The sequence below is a fragment of the Acinonyx jubatus genome, chromosome A1 (genome assembly GCF_027475565.1).
Source record: "Acinonyx jubatus isolate Ajub_Pintada_27869175 chromosome A1, VMU_Ajub_asm_v1.0, whole genome shotgun sequence".
Classification (NCBI taxonomy): Eukaryota; Metazoa; Chordata; class Mammalia; order Carnivora; family Felidae; genus Acinonyx; species Acinonyx jubatus.
The window spans coordinates 197,312,243-197,335,171 of record NC_069380.1 but is presented as its reverse complement, the minus strand read 5'-3'; the positions used below and the strand labels follow the sequence as shown (position 1 = coordinate 197,335,171).

The window sequence follows — 22,929 nt, the reverse complement described above, 5'->3', positions numbered from 1 at the left end:
CATGGTAAATTGACAAAAAAAATTAATTCTGAATTTCCTTAATCCCAGTCCTATTTTGGGAGTGGGAGCAGGAGCATGAAGGAACAATATATATTTGTAGCTGATACATATGGCCACTATTGAACATCCCTATTTTTTGCTTAGTTATTTCAGTTCTCTGTCCAGTGCCATCAACTGTCTGAATTCACTTTCGGGTTCAAAATATTTCACAATTTAATTCATCAATTGAGAACAGGCATTCTGCATAATACAGAAAGGGTGCTATTGGAAGAGGAAGAGAGGATTACCTTTCTATTTTTTTTCCTGTAGATTAGAAAAAGTGGACATTTTCCGATGCCAGAACTTAAGCTGTCAATTTCATTTCCCAACTTGACATCAGACGGTTATCCTGTGCTATACCCAAGTGGATGGTCATCTTCTAATGTAAGTCATGTGTGCCTTGGAATTACATCATTATTGTTATCCTTTTCAGTATGTATTTAAAGCCTTTTGTTTTGTGTGCCATTTCTGATAAAGAATTTACCAAAGTAACATGGAGAAGCAGTTAGAAAATTTTAAATAATAATAATGACTTCCACTGACTACTTAGTGGGTATGTTAGTTTCCTACAACTGCTGTGGCAACAAATTACCCCAATTGGGTGGCTAGAAACAACAGAAATTTATTTTCGCACAGTTCTGGAGGCCAGTGTCTAAAATCAAGGTGTCAACAATGTTCGTTCCCCCTGGAGGCTCAGAGGGAGAATCTGTTCCGTGCCTTTCTCCCAGCTTCTGGTGGCTGCTGTCACCACTGAGCGTGCATTAGCTGGTGGTGGTGTAAGTGCAATCCCTGCCTCTGTCCTCACATGCCTGTCTTCCTCGTGTTCCTGTGCTTTCACCTCTTCTGTCTCTCATTACACACTCATCAGTGGACTTAGAGCCCATCCTAAATCCAGAATGACCTCATCTGGAGATCTTTAATTACATCTGCAAGGACCCTGTTTCCAAACAAGGTCACATTCACAGGTTCCAGGTGCTAGGACTTGGGCATATGTTTTTGAAATCATATCCACCAGAGTAGATTTTAGATAACTACTTGTTGACTTGTGCCTTAAAATGTATGTTATATTGTTATAGCTTTAATTCGTTTGAGGTGATCAAACAGCTTTGTAAGAAGACTTCTTGATTGCTCCTAAGAACACACACAGCTGCACATAAAACAGCACAGTACTATTTACTCACTTATCCCAAACAGTAGCAATATCACACCCACTTTGTACCCATAGCTTTGAATGAGTCAATGCGGTAAATTGTTATGGTTCAGTCTCTAAGACATAGAAAATTGTAATAAATATTCAAGTAATGCATGCATATTTTCAACATTTGACAATCTGTCTTTTCAGAGATTTAAGTTAAATTGTTCTCAGAAATCAAAAAATAGCAATAGTGATAGTTGGATTATAATATTTAAATGCTTTCCTATAAGCAAGGAAAAATTAAAGCTCTACCATTTCTCTCTAATCCCAAAAAAAGAAGATTTGTGAGCATGTGGAAAAATTAAAATTGTACCTTTCCTATTACTTATGAACCTTTATCCTTCCTACCTTTTATCAAGGATGTAGAGAGTCTTGATGAGCAAGAGCTTTATTAGAGCAAGTCTAGAAAACCAATCCAAGCACTAGCTGTCTTGTAAACCTGCCATTTTAACCTTTATAGGTTACTTACATCTTCCTCCCACATAGACCAAGTGTCTTGTTCTTGGTGTTTAGAGACTCACAAAATATTATTGGATGGATACATAAATACAGACAAAAGTTCCTCTCTTTTTTGTTTGTTTCACAAACCATCATATGAGCCATCATATTGAATAACAAATGCTAACCCCTTTTTTTTCAGTAGAGTTTTTAAGTTCTTTTCTCCCTTTGTATTATGGGAATATACAAACTAATGTTTGATGAAAACAATAATTTTTTAAAAATTTTTTCTAATGTGTATTTATTTTTGAGAGAGAGAGAGAGAGAAACAGAGCAGAAAGACAGGGAAACACAGAATCTGAAGCAGGCTCCAGGCTCCGAGCTGTCAGCACGGAGCCCGACACAGGGCTTGAACCCACAAACCACAAGATCATGACCTGAGCTAGGCAAGGAAGTCAGACACCCAACCGACTGAGCCACCCATGAAAAAAATAATTTAATGAGTGTATGAATTATGCAATAGTGCTTTCTACTAACATCCTTCTGTTTCCAAAACAACCTCAGTGATATCTATCAAAATTCAAAAGTAGTATGCTAGCGTAATTATTATCTGGGAGTGGGTGTATATGGCTGCTACAGAATAGCTTCTTCCATATTGCACATTTACGAAGATGCGTCTTTCATCTCTGACAATGGCTGTCATTCACAGATTCTTCACATTATTGTACTAAGTCATTTTTCCCTCTGACATCTGGCATTGTCTGATAAAAGAAATACTTTCATTTCTTAGAATGCAAACTGCAGACCCAGTAGCCTTCAGGACCCGCTTGGTATCAACTCTGGGAAGCAAATGATTATATCAAAATCTGAAGATCTCAAACGAGGCACAATTCTGGTAAATTCAGATAACAAGACAAGTGCTACTTTTATCTCATGCTTTTTAAGTGAACAAATTCAATATCAATCTAAAAATTACTATCTTTTAGAATATTTTAATATGTTATCTTTTTATTAAATGGCAAAGATACTAATATATACCTCTGGACATTTAAACAGGACTGCAGCACATGTAAATTTGCTACAATCACGTGTAATTTGATTCCTTCTGACATGAGCCAAGTGAATGTTTCACTTACCTTATGGAAACCAACTTTTATAAAAGTAAGTGATTGCATTGTTCTCTGCCATTATTGAATTATTTTAACAAATATTTGTTCGTTACGTAGTATGTGCAAAGAAGAGTGCTTCTGTAGAAAGAACTAGAAATATTTTTTAAAATGTGGTCCAAGCTCCAGCTCTATTGAACCAACGATTTGGGTCTCATTTTTCCTTGTCTGTTAGCAACTAAGTTATCTCAAAGGTACCCTTTCAGATATATACTTTTATCAGTCTCTCTTATTATTATTTTTTTTGCACATCTAGAAATAAATGCATGCATTTATTTTAATACTGCATAATTAAAGTTTGAATTTATCTTCCTACTTTAGAACTCAGTTAAGGGACAAGGAATTATAGAGGGACAATCCTTGACACCATTAACAACAAATAGATCTAACATGTATTATGGATTCATTGTATTAGATCAGACTTTACATATATATATACACACACACACATGCATACACATTTATATGTACTGTGTATATATACTTACATATATATATTTATTTTTATATTATATATACTTTATATGTATTGATACATTTATGTAATTTATGTATATATTTATGTAATATGACATATATAAATATAAATATATTTATATTTAGGACATTTTTTAGCTCCTAGTAGTCAAATCTGTCTGGCAACAAACTACTTTAAAACTTAATCCATTGTGTTTTGTGTGATTTGTGTCTCTATTACAAGTGGTGAATTATATAAAATTTCCATTTTTAGGTTTGACCATATTAAGTTGCTATTTTGTAAATCACAAACTATTGGGTATTGGCAATTTCACATTTAATCCTAAAAAGCTTCTGTATAAACTTTGTTACCAGAGCATAGCTGTTTCATACCTAGCTAGCTACATGAAAGTGGGGCGTGGCTTGAGATTTGGTTTTGCTAAGGATAAATCTGAAGAAAATGATTTTGAAAATTTTTCATTCTATAACAAGGATCTAAGTGACAGTTCGAGTGCAGAGAGGAGGGGAGGGTGATCATTTGAAACCACCATTCCCATCTGGATGTTAACAAAACCAGTGTTTTTAGTCTCTCAGGAAAATCTCAATTTTAAAAATCGCACTAGCTCAAGCATGACTAGCTCTCACTGTGATTAGCATAATATATTGAAAATAAATCCTGTTTGCTTTTCAGGCACGTTTTTCGAGCTTAAATCTTACTGTAAGGGCAGACCTTCAGAGTGAAAATACATTACTGATTTTAAGTACTGGCAATCAAAAAAGAGAGGTAAGTACAACTCTAAGTTTTGAAAGCCTTATACATTTCACTCTGGATTTTGTGACACAACGTTTTATAATTGCTTATAGTCCCTAAAACAGTGACTAGCTAGTCACTGAGTAACAGACACTTTTTGCTTCAAATTATACTTAATTAACTTCAAGTGTGATTTCAGTCTTCTTTGTAAGAAACTGGGAAAAAGCCATGATATTTACAATTAACATGCCACGTTTGACTTTACTGCTTGTAAGTAACTATCACAATAAATTGATGTTTTTACTTTCACCTTGATAACAAATGATGCACTTGTAATTTACCTCCTTAAAAACCAACATTATAAAATGCAATTGACATTTGAAGAGCAAACTTGAAAAATTCTTTACAGAAAGTAATGGTACACTGTACAGAAATAAATATAAATTTTTAAAGGTTTTCTTCATTTAGTCATTGGGAAATCTGAAGCAAAAATGAGATATTATTCCCTCATACAAATTCACACTTTAGTCATTGGTAAAAATAAAATGGTTTGAGTTTTTTCCTACTGTATTATTATAAAATAAGGCCAGAGTACTAATTATAGATGTGGATATATAAGCATGATTTCTCCTCTTCTCATGGGAGAGTTTAAATATCCCATGTGGATAGTGTGAGTCATAACATTTTATTTAAGAGCTACCTAACATTCAGATGTTGCTTAAAAATTTCTTATTTCAGGGGCGCCTGGGTGGCTCAGTCAATTAAGAGTCCAACTCTTGGTTTCAACTCAGGTCATAATCTCATGGTGGATTGTGGGGTCGAGCCCCACATCAGGCTCCACACTGAATATGGAACCTGCTTGGGATTCTCTCTCTCCCTCTCTCTCTCTGCTCCTCTTCTGCTCACACTCTCTCTGTCTGTCTGTCTCCCTCTCTCTCTTTCTCTGTCTCTCAAAAATAAATAAATAAACATTTTTAAAAAATTATTATTTCAAATTAATACGTATTTCAAATAATTCCAATGAACTCTGGTAAGTATTCACCTTTAAAGAATATATGCATATAATGTATACAACATATACATATAATGTTTACTTATGTTATAAAGAGCACTGACAAGGGCATCTGGGTGGCTCTGTTGGTTAAGCATCCCACTTCGGCTCAGGTCATGATGTCGCGGTTCACAAGTTCAAGCCTCGCATCGGGCTCTACGCTGACGGCTCAGAGCCTGGAGCCTACTTAGGACTCTGTGTCTCCCTCTCTCTCTCTGCCCCTCCCCAGCTCTCTCTCTCTCTCTCTCAAAAAAAAGTGAATAAACATAAAAAGTTGTTTAAAAAATAAAATAAAATAAAATAAAATAAAGAGCACTGATAAATGCAAAGTTGCTCCACATTCAGAGAAGCCAAAATATTACCAGTCAGCACCAAGCCCCCAAAATGAGTATATATTATATTGGAAAAGAGTACATTTGATTCCTAGATATAGTTTGTTAAAATTTTATAATTAGTTTTATTTCCCCTAAGTGTTAGTTTAAAATTCCCTATGAAGCTTTTTATTCAATAGCTCATCCTAAAGGAAAACTATACCTGCATTGTTAAATTACAAAATGATCATTTTGTAATTGTGTGATCTTAGTCACCGATCCCATCCAGATTTAAGTTTCTGTATTTGTAAGTTGAGGGAATTGTTTTAGATGTTTTTAAAATCTGTCTTAAACCGTCTTACTCTGTACATATGTATACTCTTGCAGGATCTGTATTCCCAAGGTGTCAGCAGGGACCCACAGGGAGCAATCTGAGGAGTTTACATCAGTCTCTAAAATATGTAAATATCGCCCCTGTTAGTTTCCTCCTTTTACCTCCAGTCTTCCCTCTAGCTTAAGGAATTGAGACATTCCCTGTGACAAGCAAATACAGAAACTTGAGCTATTATTAGTTATTGACACCTACTCTGAATTAGTTTTTTTCTCAGAAGCCTAGGGATGAGACACAGGGCAGACAAGTTTCATAGCGGTTTGACTGCCACATTGAGTAGCCGGAACACTAAAAGCTGTTTCTTCAAAGTTTTCTTTCAATTAAGGCCTGATTTATATTGGGACACCTGAGTGGTTCAGTCTGTTAAACTTCCCATTTTGGTTCAGGTCATGATCTCACAGTTTGAGTTCGAGCCCTGCATTGGGCTCTCTGCTGACAGCTCGGAGCCTGGAACCTGCTTCATATTCTGTGCCTTCTTCTCTCTCTACCCCTCCCCCACTCAAGCTCTGTCTCTCTTTCTCTCTCTCTTTTTCTCTCTCAATAACAAACATAAAAAAATTGAAAAAGAACTGATTTATAGATATTGACTAAAGATAAGTACTGGAAGAGACAGTGTGGTATAATAAAATGTACATGAAGGTGAATATATGTGCAAAAATTAATTTGTACACTTGAGATTTATGCATTTTGCTATATGAAAGTTATATATAAATTTGTAGACAAAAAAAATCACATTAGAATTAAAATTAGAAGAAGACCTACTCAGGATTTTATGTCAACCTGTGGTGACATTTCAGCCTAAATTTTTACGACTGTGACTATGCACTAAAGTCGATCAATGAATCAATGAATCAATAATACTTATTGTTCTCACTGAGTTAAATTCACCTCTGCTCCTGAACATTCTGATTCATAGGCAATTTACTCTGTATATATAAATTTCTAAAGCATGATATTATAAATATGTTTGGTAACAATAAATTTGACATGGTTAGAGGTGTTGAATAGAGGAAGGGCATTTCTAAATGTAAACTCAATGTTTTTTCTGTATGTAGTAATCAGATTGAGTACATTGTTTGGTATAAAATTATACCCTGTAAGAACTCAATGTACCAGGAGTTATAATAGGTGTTTATTGACGTTAACAGTCTTGTTTAATGATTTTCAGTTTGCTATTCAAATATCCAAAGATGGACTACCAGGCAGGGTGCCATTATGGGTCATCCTGTTGAGTGCCTTTGCTGGATTGTTGCTGTTAATGCTGCTCATATTAGCACTGTGGAAGGTAAGCACCGAAGTGCCTTTGATTTCCTATTTCAACTACCAACAGCAAATTGGTGAAATGAATTATGATTTATCCGTGCTGTGCAATACAATATTAGACAGCTATTAAAAATACTGAGGGACATCTGGGTGGCTCAGTCGGCTGAGTGTCCAACTTTTGGTTTCGGCTCAGTTCATAATCCCAGGGTCATGGGATAGAGCCCTGCATTGGGCTCCATGTGGAACATGGAGCCTGTTTAAGATTCTCTCTCTCTTCCTCTGCCTCTCTCCCTCACTAGTGCTGTCTCTCTCTCTCTAAAATAAAAAGGAAATAAACATATTGAAATGATGGGACCAAAACAAATTTTTTAAAAATGTGTATCTCAAACACTATGCACAACTTAATTTCAGTTTTGTAAAAGAAAAAAAATCCAAAAATCATGATGGATCTCTCTAGAGGTTGGGCTTATAAGGGACCTTTATATGTCTATAATATTGGGAATTGTAAATGTTTATAAGGAAAGGAGAATGAAACCTCTCTTTTATTAAAAAAAAAGAAAAGAAAAGAATGAATTCCTCTATAAGTTTAAGAATATATAAGCAATAGAATAGTTAGGATGAGCATTATCCTAATCACATACCTCTATGCATCTTAAAAACTAAGATTTCTTTAATATATAAAGAAATATACCACATTTTATGCAATAGTTGTGTGCCTGAGTAAGAGATGAGAAATTTATTAATTAGTTGATGGAAAGAGAAAGATTACTGTTTCACTGACTCCTATTTCATATCCTCTTGTGAAACTATTTCTGTTGGATAAATCTGCATATTTACATAGATGTTTGCTTATACTGAGGTATGTGAGATTTTTCAAACTCTTAGCTGCATCATTTTAAAATTAAGCAGAACTGAGGGGTGCCTGGGTGGCTCAGTTGGTTAAGCATCTGACTTCGGCTCAGGTCATGATCTCATGGTTCGTGGGTTCGAGCCTCGCATCAGGCTCTCTGCTGTCAGCACAGAGCCTGCTTTGGATTCTCTGTCTCTGTCTCTCTCTCTCTCTCTCTACCCCTCCCCTGTGTGTGCTCTATCTCTCTCAAAAGAAATAAATAAAATTTTAAAAAGTTAAATAAAATAAAATAAAATTAAGCAGAACTTAGATGACAGCATTTGCACCAAATTTAATAGAGAATAAAATCCCGTAGAAAAGTTGAATTTAATGTTCTTCCAATTAAACATCAAATTGGTATTTATTCTAACATAGTATCACCCTATATTTTATAAAATTGTTTTATTAAATAGCTAAACTCTGTTAAAAATGCAGGATATGGCTATATATTCCTTTTTCTAATACCCGAGCAGTAGAATTCTCTTTTAATCAAACAGTTCAAATAATAAATTTCTGTCCTATCAAATTTCCAGCTGTTCCTATCCTTTTGACTCTCTTAAAATAAATAACTTCCTCTTTTGGGGGGTGGTTTACACTGAGAGGGGATGACAAACAAAACCATGTTAGAGATGTAGACCAGTAGCATTTCCAGCAAAGTCTCTAAGACAGGATTAATTCCTTGCTTTCTCAAACCTCCAGCTCTTAGGTGTTACCAGTGCTGTGTCTGTAATACCTGGCTTTGCCACACTGTGGTACCCAAGACCTGGCTTAGTGGTGCTGAGGTTGTGCTTGAAACCTAGAATGTGGTTTCTTCATTTACATGCAGCTCTGTTACAGAGAGTGTTTTATTGATTTCTTCCAGTGTGATCTATTCTGAGCACTGCACTTGCCCATATAGACTTAGGACCTGGCTGACAAAGAGAAAAGGAAAGCCAGAGCTGATATTTGGATAGGTTTTCTCTGGTGGCATGTCTGCTTAAAACAAATAAGTTTTATCCACTTATTTGGTTTTTTGGCCACCAATCTGAAAAAGCATAAAAGTAAAAATAAACACATCCTTCCATACAGTCAGCGTTTTTTGATACATTCTTCTGGCTTCTTAGATCTTTTTAGGCCCAGGAAGGAAGGTAATTTAGCAACCTTTGGACTGCTGTAATCAGTAGGTACATTTAGTTCAACCAGTTCAGTGGGAGATGCCTCAATCAGAACTGTGACTCCACAGAAACAAAGGAATTAGGACTTCCTGAGAGCTTTCTGCGTGCCAGGAACTGTTTTCAGCTTTTCCACTGTAATATTAACATCAACCCTTGAGAAAGACACTACTGTGAACCTCATTTTCTTAATGAGAAATTTGAGGCATACATATGTTCCCGAGGCCATATGGTTTATCAGGTTCAGAGTAAGGACCTCAACCCAGACCATTTCACTTCATTGCCAACACTATGAACCCCTTGCTCTATGTTCTCTCTGTCTTTTGTTCACTCTGTTGTCCTTACAACCTTTTCAACTGAGTACTTTGACTACATTTTATACTTGATAACATTAAAGCAAAGAGAGGTTAAGTAAATCTCCCAAGATTATCAGCTACTAAGGGACTGGATTCAAGCAATGATCTTTCAGCAACACCCATCCTTTTTCCAATACATCCCACTGCTGCAGGCTATGAGGCAGGGCTCTTCATTCTGGAGCTCCAGGAATTGGGTTTTGTTCAAGAGGGTCATGAACTCTCTGAAATAAAAATATTTTGTTTTAGAATGAGAGTCTCTAGTTGGATTCAGTCTTTCAGCAGATCCATTATGCTAAAAAGATTAATCGCCCCTCCTCCTGTTTTAAAGCCATTTTGAACATCCCTGAAGCATGTATTTGGTCTATAGTAGACTCAGAAAAGCTACTGTTATTCCCAGGGATCTTTTTATACTAATTATACCTTGAGCAGAAACCCCAGGACTGTCCCTTCTTTCTCCTCCTTCCAAATCTGAGCACTCTAGAAGTTCATGGGAACTTCCTGGCTCCATACAGGAGACAGGCCAAAGATTCTTACTGGAGCTGTGAATCTATTTCAAAAGGCACAGTCTTTATATAATTTATCCTTATAGTACACATGGCAGAAATAGAAATTTGACAAAATCTTAGTAAACAGCTTAAGACACTTAATATTGAAGAAAGAAGGCTTTTAGGGGGCACAGATCTAAATAGACTGAGAAACATGTCCTGGAATATAGTACCACATGTTGAGGGGGAAACTCAGTCAGGCCAATATAACCAATAGAATGGAATGAGACACAGCCCACAGAGGAACCCTAAGAAAGAAGAACATCTCTGTCTTAGCTTGATTTCATAGCAATGCCTGAGGTTCCATCACTGATGATTTATTTACAAGTCCTAAAGCTTTGTTCCTCATCCAATATTCCTATCTTTGGTGGATGTGGATAGGGAATAGCACTACAATTTTTTAGTTTTTGGTATATTAGTATCAATTTATCCATTCAACATTTATTGCATATTATAGCCAATAAGCACATACTTTCTACCGGGTACTATTTACTTTGACCCTTTGCCATAGGGTTTTGAACTAGGGAAGCATAAATAAGATCTAGCACTTACTGATAAGTAAATACGAAAAGACAAAGAAGGAAAGTGAAAGTTGTAAGTCTGGACACTGAAAACAAACTTAACTTGTTTTTAACCTTGGCTAGTATTAGCCTTCACTGGTTTGAAGCTATGTTCTATATTCACCTACTCTCCACTCCTATGACCCAACTTCCACTATAAGGACCCAACTTAATAGAATTTGTTGGGTGGAAAAGTTCAGATAACACAATTAAGTTTTAAAACAGAGCATTTAGTGTGTGAAAGCAAAGGAAAGTTGGAAAGATGCAAAAAGACTTAAGAGGGAAAGGACAGGAGATAAAGAGCAGGGTAGAGCAGGAGAGAGAAAAGTCTTACAATTCACCACCTATTTCTGTGAAAGCCTCATCTGATTAATTTTTGACTTAGGACATGCGGGCACAAGTTAAGGGGCCTGATGGTTTGTGAATCCAGTACTTTTATTGTTGGCTCAAAGAAAAAACCTGAGACATATAGAACTGCCATTAGAAGAGGGACAGATTCATTGGTTTTTTCTCGTGCTTATTTGTTCTGTTGTCTTTGCCTCATCTACCACTAGATGCCTCAACTAGATTCTGGCATGATGGAAAACATAAAAAAGTTAACTTCTCTCACTTAAAAATGCATACTTTTGACCATTTATGCCTTGTAAGCCCTAATTATTGTAAGCGCTAATAATTATTCAATAATTATTTTTGAATATATCATTCCCTTGCAAATTTACCATAGCTTCCTGATTAAAATAATATGAGCGTATCACACTTTCAAAGAACTAACTTGTTGTCTGCTTGAACTATTATAATCTACTCTGAAATTTACAAAAAAATAGAAAGACCCTTAATTTCCTTTTAAAAAAAAATGTTTTATTTATTCTTGAGAGAGAGAGAGACAGAGCATGAGCAGGGGAGAAGCAGAGCGAGAGAGGGACACAGAATCCAAAGCAGGCTCCAGGCTCTGAGCCGTCAGCACAGAGCCCGATTCGGGGCTAGAACCCACAGACCATGAGATCACGACCTGAGCTGAAGTCAGATGCTCAACCGACTGACCCAGGCACCCCGATTTCCTCTTATTTAAAATGTCCACATGTGGGGTGCCTGGGTGGCTCACTCGGTTAAGTGTCCAACTCTATTTCTGTTCAAGTCATGATCTCACAGTTCGTGGGATTGAGCCCTGCATTGGGCTCTGTGCTGACAGTGGGGAGTCTTCTTGGGATTTTCTCTCTCCCTCTCTTTCTCTCTCTCTGCCCTTCGCCCACTCATGCTCACTAGCGCTCTCTCAAAATAAATAAATAAACTTTAAAAATAAAATACAATACCCACATTTTGGATTAGATTATTACAAAGGTCCCTTCCAGCCCCTATACTTACTTTTATTATAATATACAATAGGAAATATATAAAGCACTTATAATTTTTATAATGTCCCAAATTACAAGGTATAATGAAAAGTAACCCACATTCACCCCTATGTGAAATTTCTTATATGTTCAGAAATATGTTTCTTATATCCAAATTATCCAGCATGTTTTCAAGAGGTATTTCCTGTCAAGTCTATAAAGGCAGATGTCCTGACACATTTAAAGTTATCCAAGCAATTCATATCTCCCTAACCTCTCAGTCATAATGCATGTACCAGATTCCCCACCAGCTCTAAAGACCTCAATTTATGAGGTTATTTGATGGAATTTCTCTGCCACATCCCTGAAAAAAAAGATGACGGCAAAATGCCATTTAGTGCCAGCTGACTGTAGTTTGCATGCTTCCCAAATATTTTCCCAAAACGTTTTTAAGTTAATTCACCACATGTACTAGTTCTTACTGGGAGACATGATATATTTAACCAACAAAAAAAGTTTAAAATGAAATAACAACCTAATAAATGTCATTTCTTGACATTCAATATTACTTAATAGGTCAATGAAAAAAAAAACCTTTCTCAATTTTATTAATTATTTGTATTATTAATTATTTGCCTGCCCCAAATCACTAGCATAGTATTAAATTTTATCCAAGGGCTTTAGTATTTATTACTTAAATTCAAATAATTAATTGTATTGTGTTTGATATTTTCTTAACAGATTGGATTCTTCAAAAGACCACTAAAGAAGAAAATGGAAAAATGACATATTTTACAGGAGAAAAATAATAATAATTATTTGATGATCTATCCTCAGGTTTGCCTCAAATATGTGACAAGAAATGTATAGATACAATTAAAGACATAGTCACATAACTTTATGTAATCCATCAGGGATTAATCACTTGGAAAGTGATAAGTCAAAGAAGATCTAAAAACAATACCATAAAAATATATTTTATAAAATGATGAAAAATATTTTAAAATAATTACTCATGTGTATTATTTAAGTAAAATTACAAAGTGTTTTGAAGATGAAGATTAACCTGTACAAATATGTTTACATATTAAATCAGCATTCAGAGTATTTAAGGAATGCATAAAAAGATTTTTATGATCATTGATAAGTTAAGCTTTTTCCATTGATTCCTGATGGATATTCACATTCAGCATGATAGTCAACATTTGTAAATGACAAGAAAAGGTTAACGGAAAAAGATAACTTCCCCCTATTCAAATGAGAAATTTTTCCTGGGTAGAGTATATATAAAATATGGACTGAAAATATAATTAAATCACAGAGAATACGTTAGCATCTTTGTGTTGGGTTCTGTACTTGGAAAAAAATTTTTTTCCAAAGTGTTTGGAAACTTTGAGCTGAAGGAAAACCAAGAATGACTTGATTAAAAGCAGTGCACTGAATGGATTAATTTAAGCTTTCACAGAACATGTTTCATTTTGATATTGAGCCCTAAAACTCAAAACTTTATGCTGAAAACAACACTTCACGGCAATTTTGTGTGGCATACCAGCGATTTGTCATGAAAAGCCATGTTGTGTATGGGATATGCTAAGATGGCTTCTGAACAGAACATGGCAGCTTAGATGCCACAGAAATGCTGAAGTCATCTTTGCTGGGCAACTTTTGAACGTTAGGGGTTCCAGGATGTACCAAAAGTAGGAGTTTTCTCAGCTCCTTGGTACATGGTTCATTTAAACCCTCAAGCTGTGAGAGTATGTTTATTTTTCATTTTTTAAAAGGTATTTAACTTTTGAAACACATTTCTTACATTTATGAAAGGCAGTATTCCGTTTCAATATTGCATTTTACCAAGAAGACACTGCTTTATAAGTGTGGCATATCAATATTTAAATAGAACTCCAGAAATAAATTTTAAAGAACTTTAGCTTTGAAACCTCGCACCGACAGAAAGAGATCACACCTCTATATGAGCTTCTTTGCTCCTGAAGTAATTATCATGGTGCCTTGGACTCTACTGTAGCATAAGCTCCTGGGTTGCTCCGTTGCTTAGGAAAATAACAATGAATGAATGTATCGTAGTCACATGTGTGAACTACTGCTGTAAAATTAGCTGATTCTTCTGCAACAACTCCATGTCTCCACCTGGCTGACCATCACAAGACCAGCATCTGTCCAGAACCTTATCCAGAAAGTTCTGGACTCTACTTTTCTCAAAAAACATCAAATCAAGGGAGAAATTAAATGCCATAGATTTAATTTTTTAATATAATTTCCAAGGAATTATCTGAGAACTCAGCGTCGGCCTGCCTCGTGGCACTCCACATCTACATCTAAGATCCTGACGATCAAAACCTTGCACCTGGGGAGTGCCCAGGTCATCAGTACCCTAAGAAAAGCACAATCTTTCCAGAGGTCTGATAGCCTCCTGCTGGCCTGTCATTGTTGAGAAAAGTCTACTTTGGGAATTTCCTTCATTCCCGCTATCTATCTCAGGTTCAGAAATCATGCTTTCCACCTATTATTTCTTTGCCCAATAAAACTCAGGTCTCTCTTGTTCAGAGTCACCATGCTGCACAACTGCTGTGCATAGCCTATTCAGCAGCTCTGCTCCAATGTCAACACATTTTCAGAAATAAATCTAGCAGGTAAACTTAAATTCACACGTGGCCTCCATGACTGCTAGGCAAAGCATTCACCAAACCAGGAGTGTGTACATCTTAACTAAATATGGTGTTGACCCAGAGGGAAAAGATGGAAACAATGTCATTTTGAATTTTTTAGAAAAGACAGGGAGAACTGCTGGGCCAGATCAAATAGGTGCTTATAATCGTGGCACAGTTTTTAACATCAATCATTCCCAGTTTTTAAGTAAAATTTAACGGACCAGATATCCATCATCCCCAATACTATGACTTGTTGAGCTTTATGTGTGTGAGCATCTGTGTGTGTAAACACACATGTACACACACCCACATGAATGTGCAAACATAAATCAAATACAAAATATCTCAATAATACCAAATGACAGGGTTTGACAAAAAGGACAAAAAATAAACACAGAAGCTACACCACCAAGGAAAGTCTGATTCATCCACTTTGCATATAGTTTTCATTTTTATTAATATTTAACTTTAATGTACAGTTCTGCAACTATGTAAAAGATGCAAATGTGGAGGTTCTGATTAGAATAAGTCAGCAGTACACATATTCTAAAACATAGTCAATGATCAAGAAATATACTAACCTCTACCATTTTATTCTAAAGCACTTAATAAGAAAAGTGAGTGCTTTTTAAACCTATGAGTTTATTCCAAAAACTTTTTTTAACTTTGGTATTTTATAAAATTGACTGTTTCTTCCATTGTGAACTTACATATGTATGAAGTCCCTTTCCAGACTATACTTAGAAAGGCATATTGGTAAATTATTCAATAACTGGCTCTCCAGGAGGAAAACAAATTCCCTGATTTGTGTCATTTGCCAATTTCCGTGACCTAAATAGTCTTGTCATGGCCATTTTCAAGCTACTGATATAACCCTACCATCTTAACAAAACTCCTGAAAATTAATCTGTCAGGTCCCGTGAACCAGTATGAACTGGCTTCAGCACACCATTGAAATAGATTAGATGACAATAATAGGCAATAGATAGATGATAGATAAATAGATGTAGATATACAGAGATATAACATGTTGAATATATATATAGATAGATACACAAATACAATATCATCATATTTCAAATTATCCTTAAAATGCTCATCTCAAGCCCAGCAGACATAATGCTACATGATTTCCCATTCTTTAACTTCAACTTCTAAAATTATAGCCTTCCTTTAATATTATTAAAATTATATAAACTTTCAGAAGAAGCAAGAATTGAAACCAAGAAAATCTGAAGGGTGACACAGTGAAAATCGGAACTTCAAAACCACTAAGAAGCTGCTTCACCTTCTCTAGGAGTCCATTGCCCTGGAGCAATAGTGTGAAAGTTCATCCTTTGCAAATATTTGTAATTTCTATGATCCAATTTGAAATTCAGTGGTCCAATTTATTCACTTATTTTCTCTGAGCTGTAAAGTCATGGGCAGTTTAATCTGAATATTTCCATGTCATAAGTACACTTGAAATGAGTCTTGTGGGGGAGAATTTTTTGCAAAATTTGATGCTTACTCAACCATAATAAATGTACCTATATATGCAAATACCTATAAATATATATGTATATATATACATATATATATATACACACACACACATATATGTATATATATGTATATATATTCTCTTTTCCTTTTACAAAACCAGTATGTAGACTCAATTGGAAAACAAATCTGCGCCAAAAGCAAAAGGTGGCTGCACAGTGCTGGAGTAGAGCTGGGTTGTAGCGGCTGTAAGAAGCCGTGCACACATCTCTCTAGGCATTCTCTGGAAGGGCCACGGCTTGTACAGTGTGAATGGCTGCCCCGCCATTCCGTACAGTGTGCCTTCGTAGGGGGTAATGTCTTTATCAAACATGTTGTAATCTGTTCTGTGTGAATTACCTATCGTGCTTTGCACAACACTGAGAAAACTAGGGAAGACCCAGGCTCAGAACACGGTTCATGTGCTAGGTGCAATCACATTATTGTCCAAAGAGAGACTTCTGGAAAGTTATTTTTAAAAAATAATATCCTCTGCATCCTTCATTTATTTTCGGCAGTTCTCAAGTCCTCCTCATTAGTTACCCACCCCAGCCCCCACCAAGGGAGATTTTCTAGAGGACTATTGGAGAAAAATCTGTTCAAAACATGTGCTCTCTGTTTGCTGTGAATACCAGCTTCAGTGAACTGATCATTTATATAGAATTTCAGTCCTCGGTTCTTCTATGACACAATCAAGGGATGACATGGTATAGGTATAATGTAATAGGGACAAAATGCCTTGTACTTCAGAGATGGGACATCTTTAACAGATTTACAAACCTTTATGGGACACCATCAGCAACTATGCCAAGGGTTGAAGGAAGGGCTTCTAGGATGTAGCTATCAGCACCCCACAATCCCCATCCTCACCCATGGACATAATAATCCAAAAAATTAAAAAGAAGACTCTAAAATCGTCAGACTGATGCTATTTTTAGCTTAATTTGTTAACAGCAGATTTTTTAATGCAAGCATATCTTTAAGGTGAGTCCAGTGGGCAACCCCTTTTAATGTTAAACTGCTATCACTAAACCTCTCCAGTGTAGAACTTCTGAAACCATCCCAAGAAGTTAACTCTGTAGTACATTACAAAAGGCTATATTCTGCTGTCTCCCAAATGGAAGCACTATTGTGCAACATCTTATGTAAAATAAAAATAGAGCTAACAACTGACCTTGTAATCTGGTGAACAAGTCAGTATCTTTGATCCTCATATTAAAATTTAACCTTGAATTTAGAAATTCCAAGTAACAGCCTGTAACCATGAAGCTTGAGGAAATCTAAAGGACCCTATGTTGGCCCTTAAGCCCCAGCCCCTTGTCCCTGACGACATCTGGCACCAATAGGTCCATTTCTCAACTGATGGGAATGGATGCTTCTGCCTCTAAAAAAGGCTAAAAGGACTGAGTTTAACCCCTGAATCCACTACACCCCAGGATCAGCCTGGACCCACCTCAAATCAGATATACACAGAAGCACTTCTTGCTGAAAATTTACCATACTGAAAAATACACAAGGGTGAGTTATCACTTCAAATGTACTCTGCTTTGAGGTCAGCTTTTCTTTTCTTTTTTTTCTTTCTTCCTTTCTTTCTTTCTTTCTTTTTTTTTTTTTTTTGCCTTTTTAAATATATCAAAACCTTTCTACCATGACCAATGAATTCACAACTTGATGTAAGACTTCCTTGCATTTCTCTCCTGCCACAAGCTGGCGAATTTAAATGCCTTGAGGACTGGGCATTGAAATGAGCCGGAGTCCATTTGCAGGATGTCTTTGCCTTTTGCCTTCCAGTTGGTTTCTTCTGCACAGTGGGGATGTTTAGTTTCGATTTGGAACTTCCTTGGCAAGGCCACTGTAAGCCTTGTGCCCCTGGAAGGTCCTTGAGTAGTTGCATGTTCTTTCTGATGAGTTGACACTGAGAAATCCTTTAATTACCTGACACATCATGGAAAGCATGGCAGTAAACTAGGGACTGGTGACACTCCTAACTATGATGATATTTGATTTTACCATATTTCAAGTCACATCTTTATGAAAAAAAGAAAAGACTAAGCGGAATCCTACAAGCTCTTCTGCAAAATACTGAGACTCAATGCTCGATCTGTGCGTATAGACTGGGGAAAAAAATTTTAAAGGAATCTTCCAAATAATAACGACTGAAAGCCAGGTATCCTCTTGAACAATTCCCAGTTGACATTACCTGTTCCCACCCCCATTTTTTAAGAGAGAGATTGAATGAGGAAAACTGAGTGACATAATTGTTCCTCCACAGAGAAGCCAAGCAAAAGGGAAGCCCCACACAAAAGCTAATGATGGCTTTCTGGGAGATAGCTGCATGGTAGGTCCAATGCCAGGTGGCCATCTTCCTGTCATGCCCCTCAGGCATCTTGCATCTTGAAAGACAGAGAGAAAAAAATTGGGGGGGAAGGGGAGAGGAAATGAAGTTCTTTATCTTTTATATATACATCCTTCCTCCTTAAAATACCACAGCCTCCCTTAGACCACATTGTACCCACACACAATACTAACACATGTACTTTGCACAAGTGAATTGTTGATTCAATAAAAGTATATTCTTGGGGTGCCTGGGTGGCTCAGTCGGTTGAGCCTCCGACTTTGGCTCAGGTCATGATTTCGCGGTTTGTGAGTTCGAGCCTTGCGTCGTGCTCTGTGCTGACAGCTCAGAGCCTGGAGCCTGTTTCAGATTCTGTGTCTCCCTCTCTCTCTGACCCTCCCCCGTTCATGCTCTGTCTCTCTCTCTCTGTCAAAAGTAAATAAACATTAAAAAAATTTTTTAAGTATATTCTTACTTGTCTTTTAGCTGGGGTGAATTTCCAAGTTTGATACACTGTCTCAAGTAAAAACAATCATTTGAAGCAGCAGCACATCAGATCTTCTTCATACCAGAATCATTTCACACAGGACATCCTGATACTTAGCATTTAATTCTGACACCTCCTGGCCTTATTTCAGGATGCAACAGCTGTCTCTCTGTGTTCCTCATTAGGAAACATTGGCCTGTGAAGAGAATGGTGTACTGTATTTTACTACTGTGAGGTTTTAAAATTGTTGACAGACAGTGTGAAGAATCGTAAACATTTGATTAAAAAGAAAAATGCTGTATATAATTACTGCCCTGAAACATGTATCATATCACTCCAATAAAGTTTTTGCATCACCTAACATAGCGTATATTGCATTGCTTGTTTTTTTACTTACCTCAGAATAAACTTATTAAAATGAATAGCTTAAGGGTGTATGCATTTCTGCAAGACTTTTATTGGACAAACTCATTAGAAGAAAATGTTTTAATCACCTTCAAGAACAAAAAAGCACAACCTTTGTTGACACTAATAATTTTGTAGGTGCCTAACTTAAACCCGTTTTTTTTTTTTCAGGTAACAGTCATTAACCTGATATAATTAGAAATAGCTGAGAGAGTAAAAGAGTATTTTGAATATCCAACATATGGTGTATCCTGTACACTGATTTGAGGTCAGAGGTTTGGTATTTTTGGTCTAATTCTTATCTTATCCTGTGCATCAGCTGTGTATCTTACGTCAAGGTAAAGGAGCATCCTGTCTTGTCTATTAACTTTTTAAAAAATGACTCAAAGAAGAATGTGATTGTTGTAATTTTAAGTACATTAGTTTTATCCAAGATTAGTATTTTTTCCAGAGCTCCAACCTTTTTTTTTTTAGCTCCTTCGCAGTTTTTCACTTTGATGGTCTAAAAAGAAAAAACAAAAACAAATTAAGTGTGTCTGTGGTGTTTCCTGTGCAGAGTATAGCAATGTGATTAGTCTTTTGCAAACTTGACACAAAAACCACAGAATCCATATTACTGTATATCTTCTTCTGATGAGATGTTTTAATAATGAATTACCTGTTGTATAACAACATATTGGACCACATAGTGAGAAAAAAATACTAAGAAGTGAAAAAAGTTATTTTATTTATTTAAGAAGTAATAAGTAATAAAATTACTTAATATATAAGGGCTAGAAGAAAAATGTAGGAAGGAGTGTTAGTAGCAGTCACACATGTTCATCTTGTAAAAGGATTCATCCTCAAACCATGCTGCAGGAGGACTGAGGAGGTATTTTTACAGAAGAAACCGACTGAGTTACAAAGAGGCTGTTTACAAGGTCCTGTACTAATTTGTGTCAGCACAGTCTCCAATGCCCTGTCTTTTCTCTCTATTGTGAGATAAGTAGTGTTTCTCCCACTTACCCTTCACCCAGGATGAGAATACACGGTGAAGTTACTAGAAAAAAATCTGGATATATTCACTATAAAATAAATGGCATACAATGGAATTTTTTATTTTCAGGTATAGAGCATAGGCACAATTTTCACTTTCCTATCCTTTGTGGTGTCTTTTTTTACTTTTGTAAAATTCATTTGATCATCCACAAGCAGATGTCATGAAGAGTTCACCAAATAGAAGTGATCAAGGAGGACTGGAGGTGACTTCTATTTTATTCTTTGGAATAGTTATATTACTTGAATTGTTTTTAAATACATGAGTATCAATTTTTAAATCAGGAAAAAATTAGAGTAAAAGGTAATATATACACATTGTAGAAAATTTGCAAAACAGAGAAATAATTTAAAAACAATCATAACATTGGCACCAGAAATTACTAACTTCAAATTGTCCTTTTTCTGGGCATACATGCTTATTTTTTTACACATTTCTATTTTGACATACTTCAAATCACAGAGAACATGGTACCCTGTACCTTCTAAAAATGTGACATTATATTTTTAATTTTTCTTTAGTATTAAAATAGTGATATCTATCAAATTCCTCCCCTTACTCTGGAGCTGACAATAAGAAAAATTATCCCCTCCCACATTCTCTCTATGTTAATAACCATTATACACACATATACATGTGAACTAGAATTCTCCATTGTCCAGATGTCAAATACTTACTTTTTTTACCTACTTCTTCAAGCAGGGGTGGGATGGGCCAGAGAGCAAGGAGTGGATGAGGAAAGATGGGAAAGATAGCGTCACTAAGAACAAAAGCAAGTGTGGCCCTATTGATTATGCAAAATCAACTGGGTTATTTTATTAACAGTCTTGAAAAAGAAAGAATTTTTGCCAAAAATAAGACTTGTAATCATTACATTATAAGCATTAACAAAATGAATTCAGCAAAGGGAAAACAGAAGAAGTAAGAAAACAGGAGACATATAGAAACACATAGCAATATGACAAAAGTAACTCCAACCGTATCAGTAATTATGTTACAGGTGAATGGTCTAAACTCTCAAATCAAAAAGCAGAGATTTTCAGGCGGATAAATAAGGTCCATTTATATGCCCTCTAAAAGAGACAGACTTTAGCTTCAAAGGCACAAATAAGTTGAAAGGAAAATGATGGAAAAAAAGATATACCATGCAGTTACCATAAGAGAGCTGGAGGTAGCTATATTACTATCAAACTGAATGAACTTTAAGATGTGTGTAATACCAGTTGTGCTGGAATTGACCCAGTTGGTTAAGAGTCTGACTTTGGCTCAGATCATGATCTTGCAGTTCATGAGTTCAAGCCCAGTGTCGGGCTCTGTGCTGACAGTTCAGAGTTTGGAGCCTGCTTCAGATCCTGTGTCTCCTCTCCTTCTGCCCCTCCCCTGCTCACATTCCATCTGTCTGTCTGCCTGTCTGTCTTTCTCTCTCTCTCCCTCCCTCAAAAATTAAAAAAAAAAAAATTAAAAAAAAAAGGTGTGTGCAATTCCAGACTTGGGAAGATTCTTATCTTGTAAGAAAGAAGGAGACCCCTGGAATTCTAAGTATACAGAAATCCAAATTTATACTTGAGTTGACTTTGATGTCTTGCAGGTTTTTAAGGACTCATTGGTGGCTGAAATGAAACTTCTGTGTGGATTAGAGCAGAATCATGGAGTCATCCCACTCTGAGAGTTGAGTCTTAAATCAGTGTATAGGGACCCTGACCTGCACAAATTCCAGTTACAATGGCCCAATTGCTCCCTTATGGCAGGAATAATAGGGCAAGCACCATTGTCTGTAGGCACCCAGGCTGCCAGCCACTTCACAGATGAATGCAGTTTGGTCATGTGCCAGTGCTCCATTTAGTAACTTGACTGGCAAGAACTGGCTTGAATTAATAAAAGCATCATTGAAACATCTGCAGGTTTGGTCTTTAACTTCCACTTTGCTCAGCTATTTTTTTGTTTTTGTAGTATCTTTCAACCGAGCATGTGTGGCATGAATTCACTTAGATACCACAATCCCGAATGGCATTCCAAAGGCAAGAGTGGAAATGCCTCAACCTGGTAAATAAAGAATAGTATCCAGAATTGGTCATCAGACTGTAATTAGTGGAGCTGGAAGTTAGCCATGCCAGAGACTCTAACCGTCCTTGATGAAATGCCCAGGGCTCTTTAGTTTCACATGCCTAGTTTCTCATTTTCTATTTTCTTCCTTCCTTTACTTTCAGACTTTTCTATTCTATTAGCACCCAAGTACCATCTGCTATTCCTTTTCATACACTTTTCAAACCCGTCTTTCATTCCTGCCCATTCGGCATACCTCATCATTATAATGTGGGTAATTCTGCAAAGATTCCAATTAGGGTGTTATTTCACATCACAGCAGTTGTTCACCTTCTAGGATGGGCCATATCTTCATAAATGAAGATTGTATGTTTAAATGAAGAGTCATTTGTATTCTACAAGAGCTATAAGAATTGGCACTTGTGAAGCAGGTACTTTTGAATGGAACTGATGGGGCTGGGTTAAGCCTCCCAATTTTCTACAAGAGGGGGGAAAAAAGGAAGATTTATTGTCTACATTCCACGTGCCAGGCAATTTCCTAAC

The 22,929-nt window shown here is 36.2% G+C and overlaps 1 protein-coding gene across 3 annotated transcripts in view; it reads left to right on the top strand.

Moving 5' to 3' along the window:
- The window catches only part of ITGA1 (integrin subunit alpha 1), a 162,055-nt gene extending 142,792 nt beyond the window's left edge, over positions 1-19,263 (top strand). For all 3 annotated transcript variants that reach the window (XM_015073711.3, XM_053200747.1, XM_053200755.1), the window contains 6 exons: positions 310-423; positions 2,463-2,567; positions 2,729-2,833; positions 3,986-4,078; positions 6,967-7,083; positions 12,635-19,263. In XM_015073711.3, coding sequence (XP_014929197.1) covers positions 310-423; positions 2,463-2,567; positions 2,729-2,833; positions 3,986-4,078; positions 6,967-7,083; positions 12,635-12,679 — 579 coding nt within the window. In that variant the 3' untranslated portion in view covers positions 12,680-19,263. The remainder of the gene's footprint in view (positions 1-309; positions 424-2,462; positions 2,568-2,728; positions 2,834-3,985; positions 4,079-6,966; positions 7,084-12,634) is intronic.
- The last annotated feature ends 3,666 nt before the right edge of the window (positions 19,264-22,929 follow it).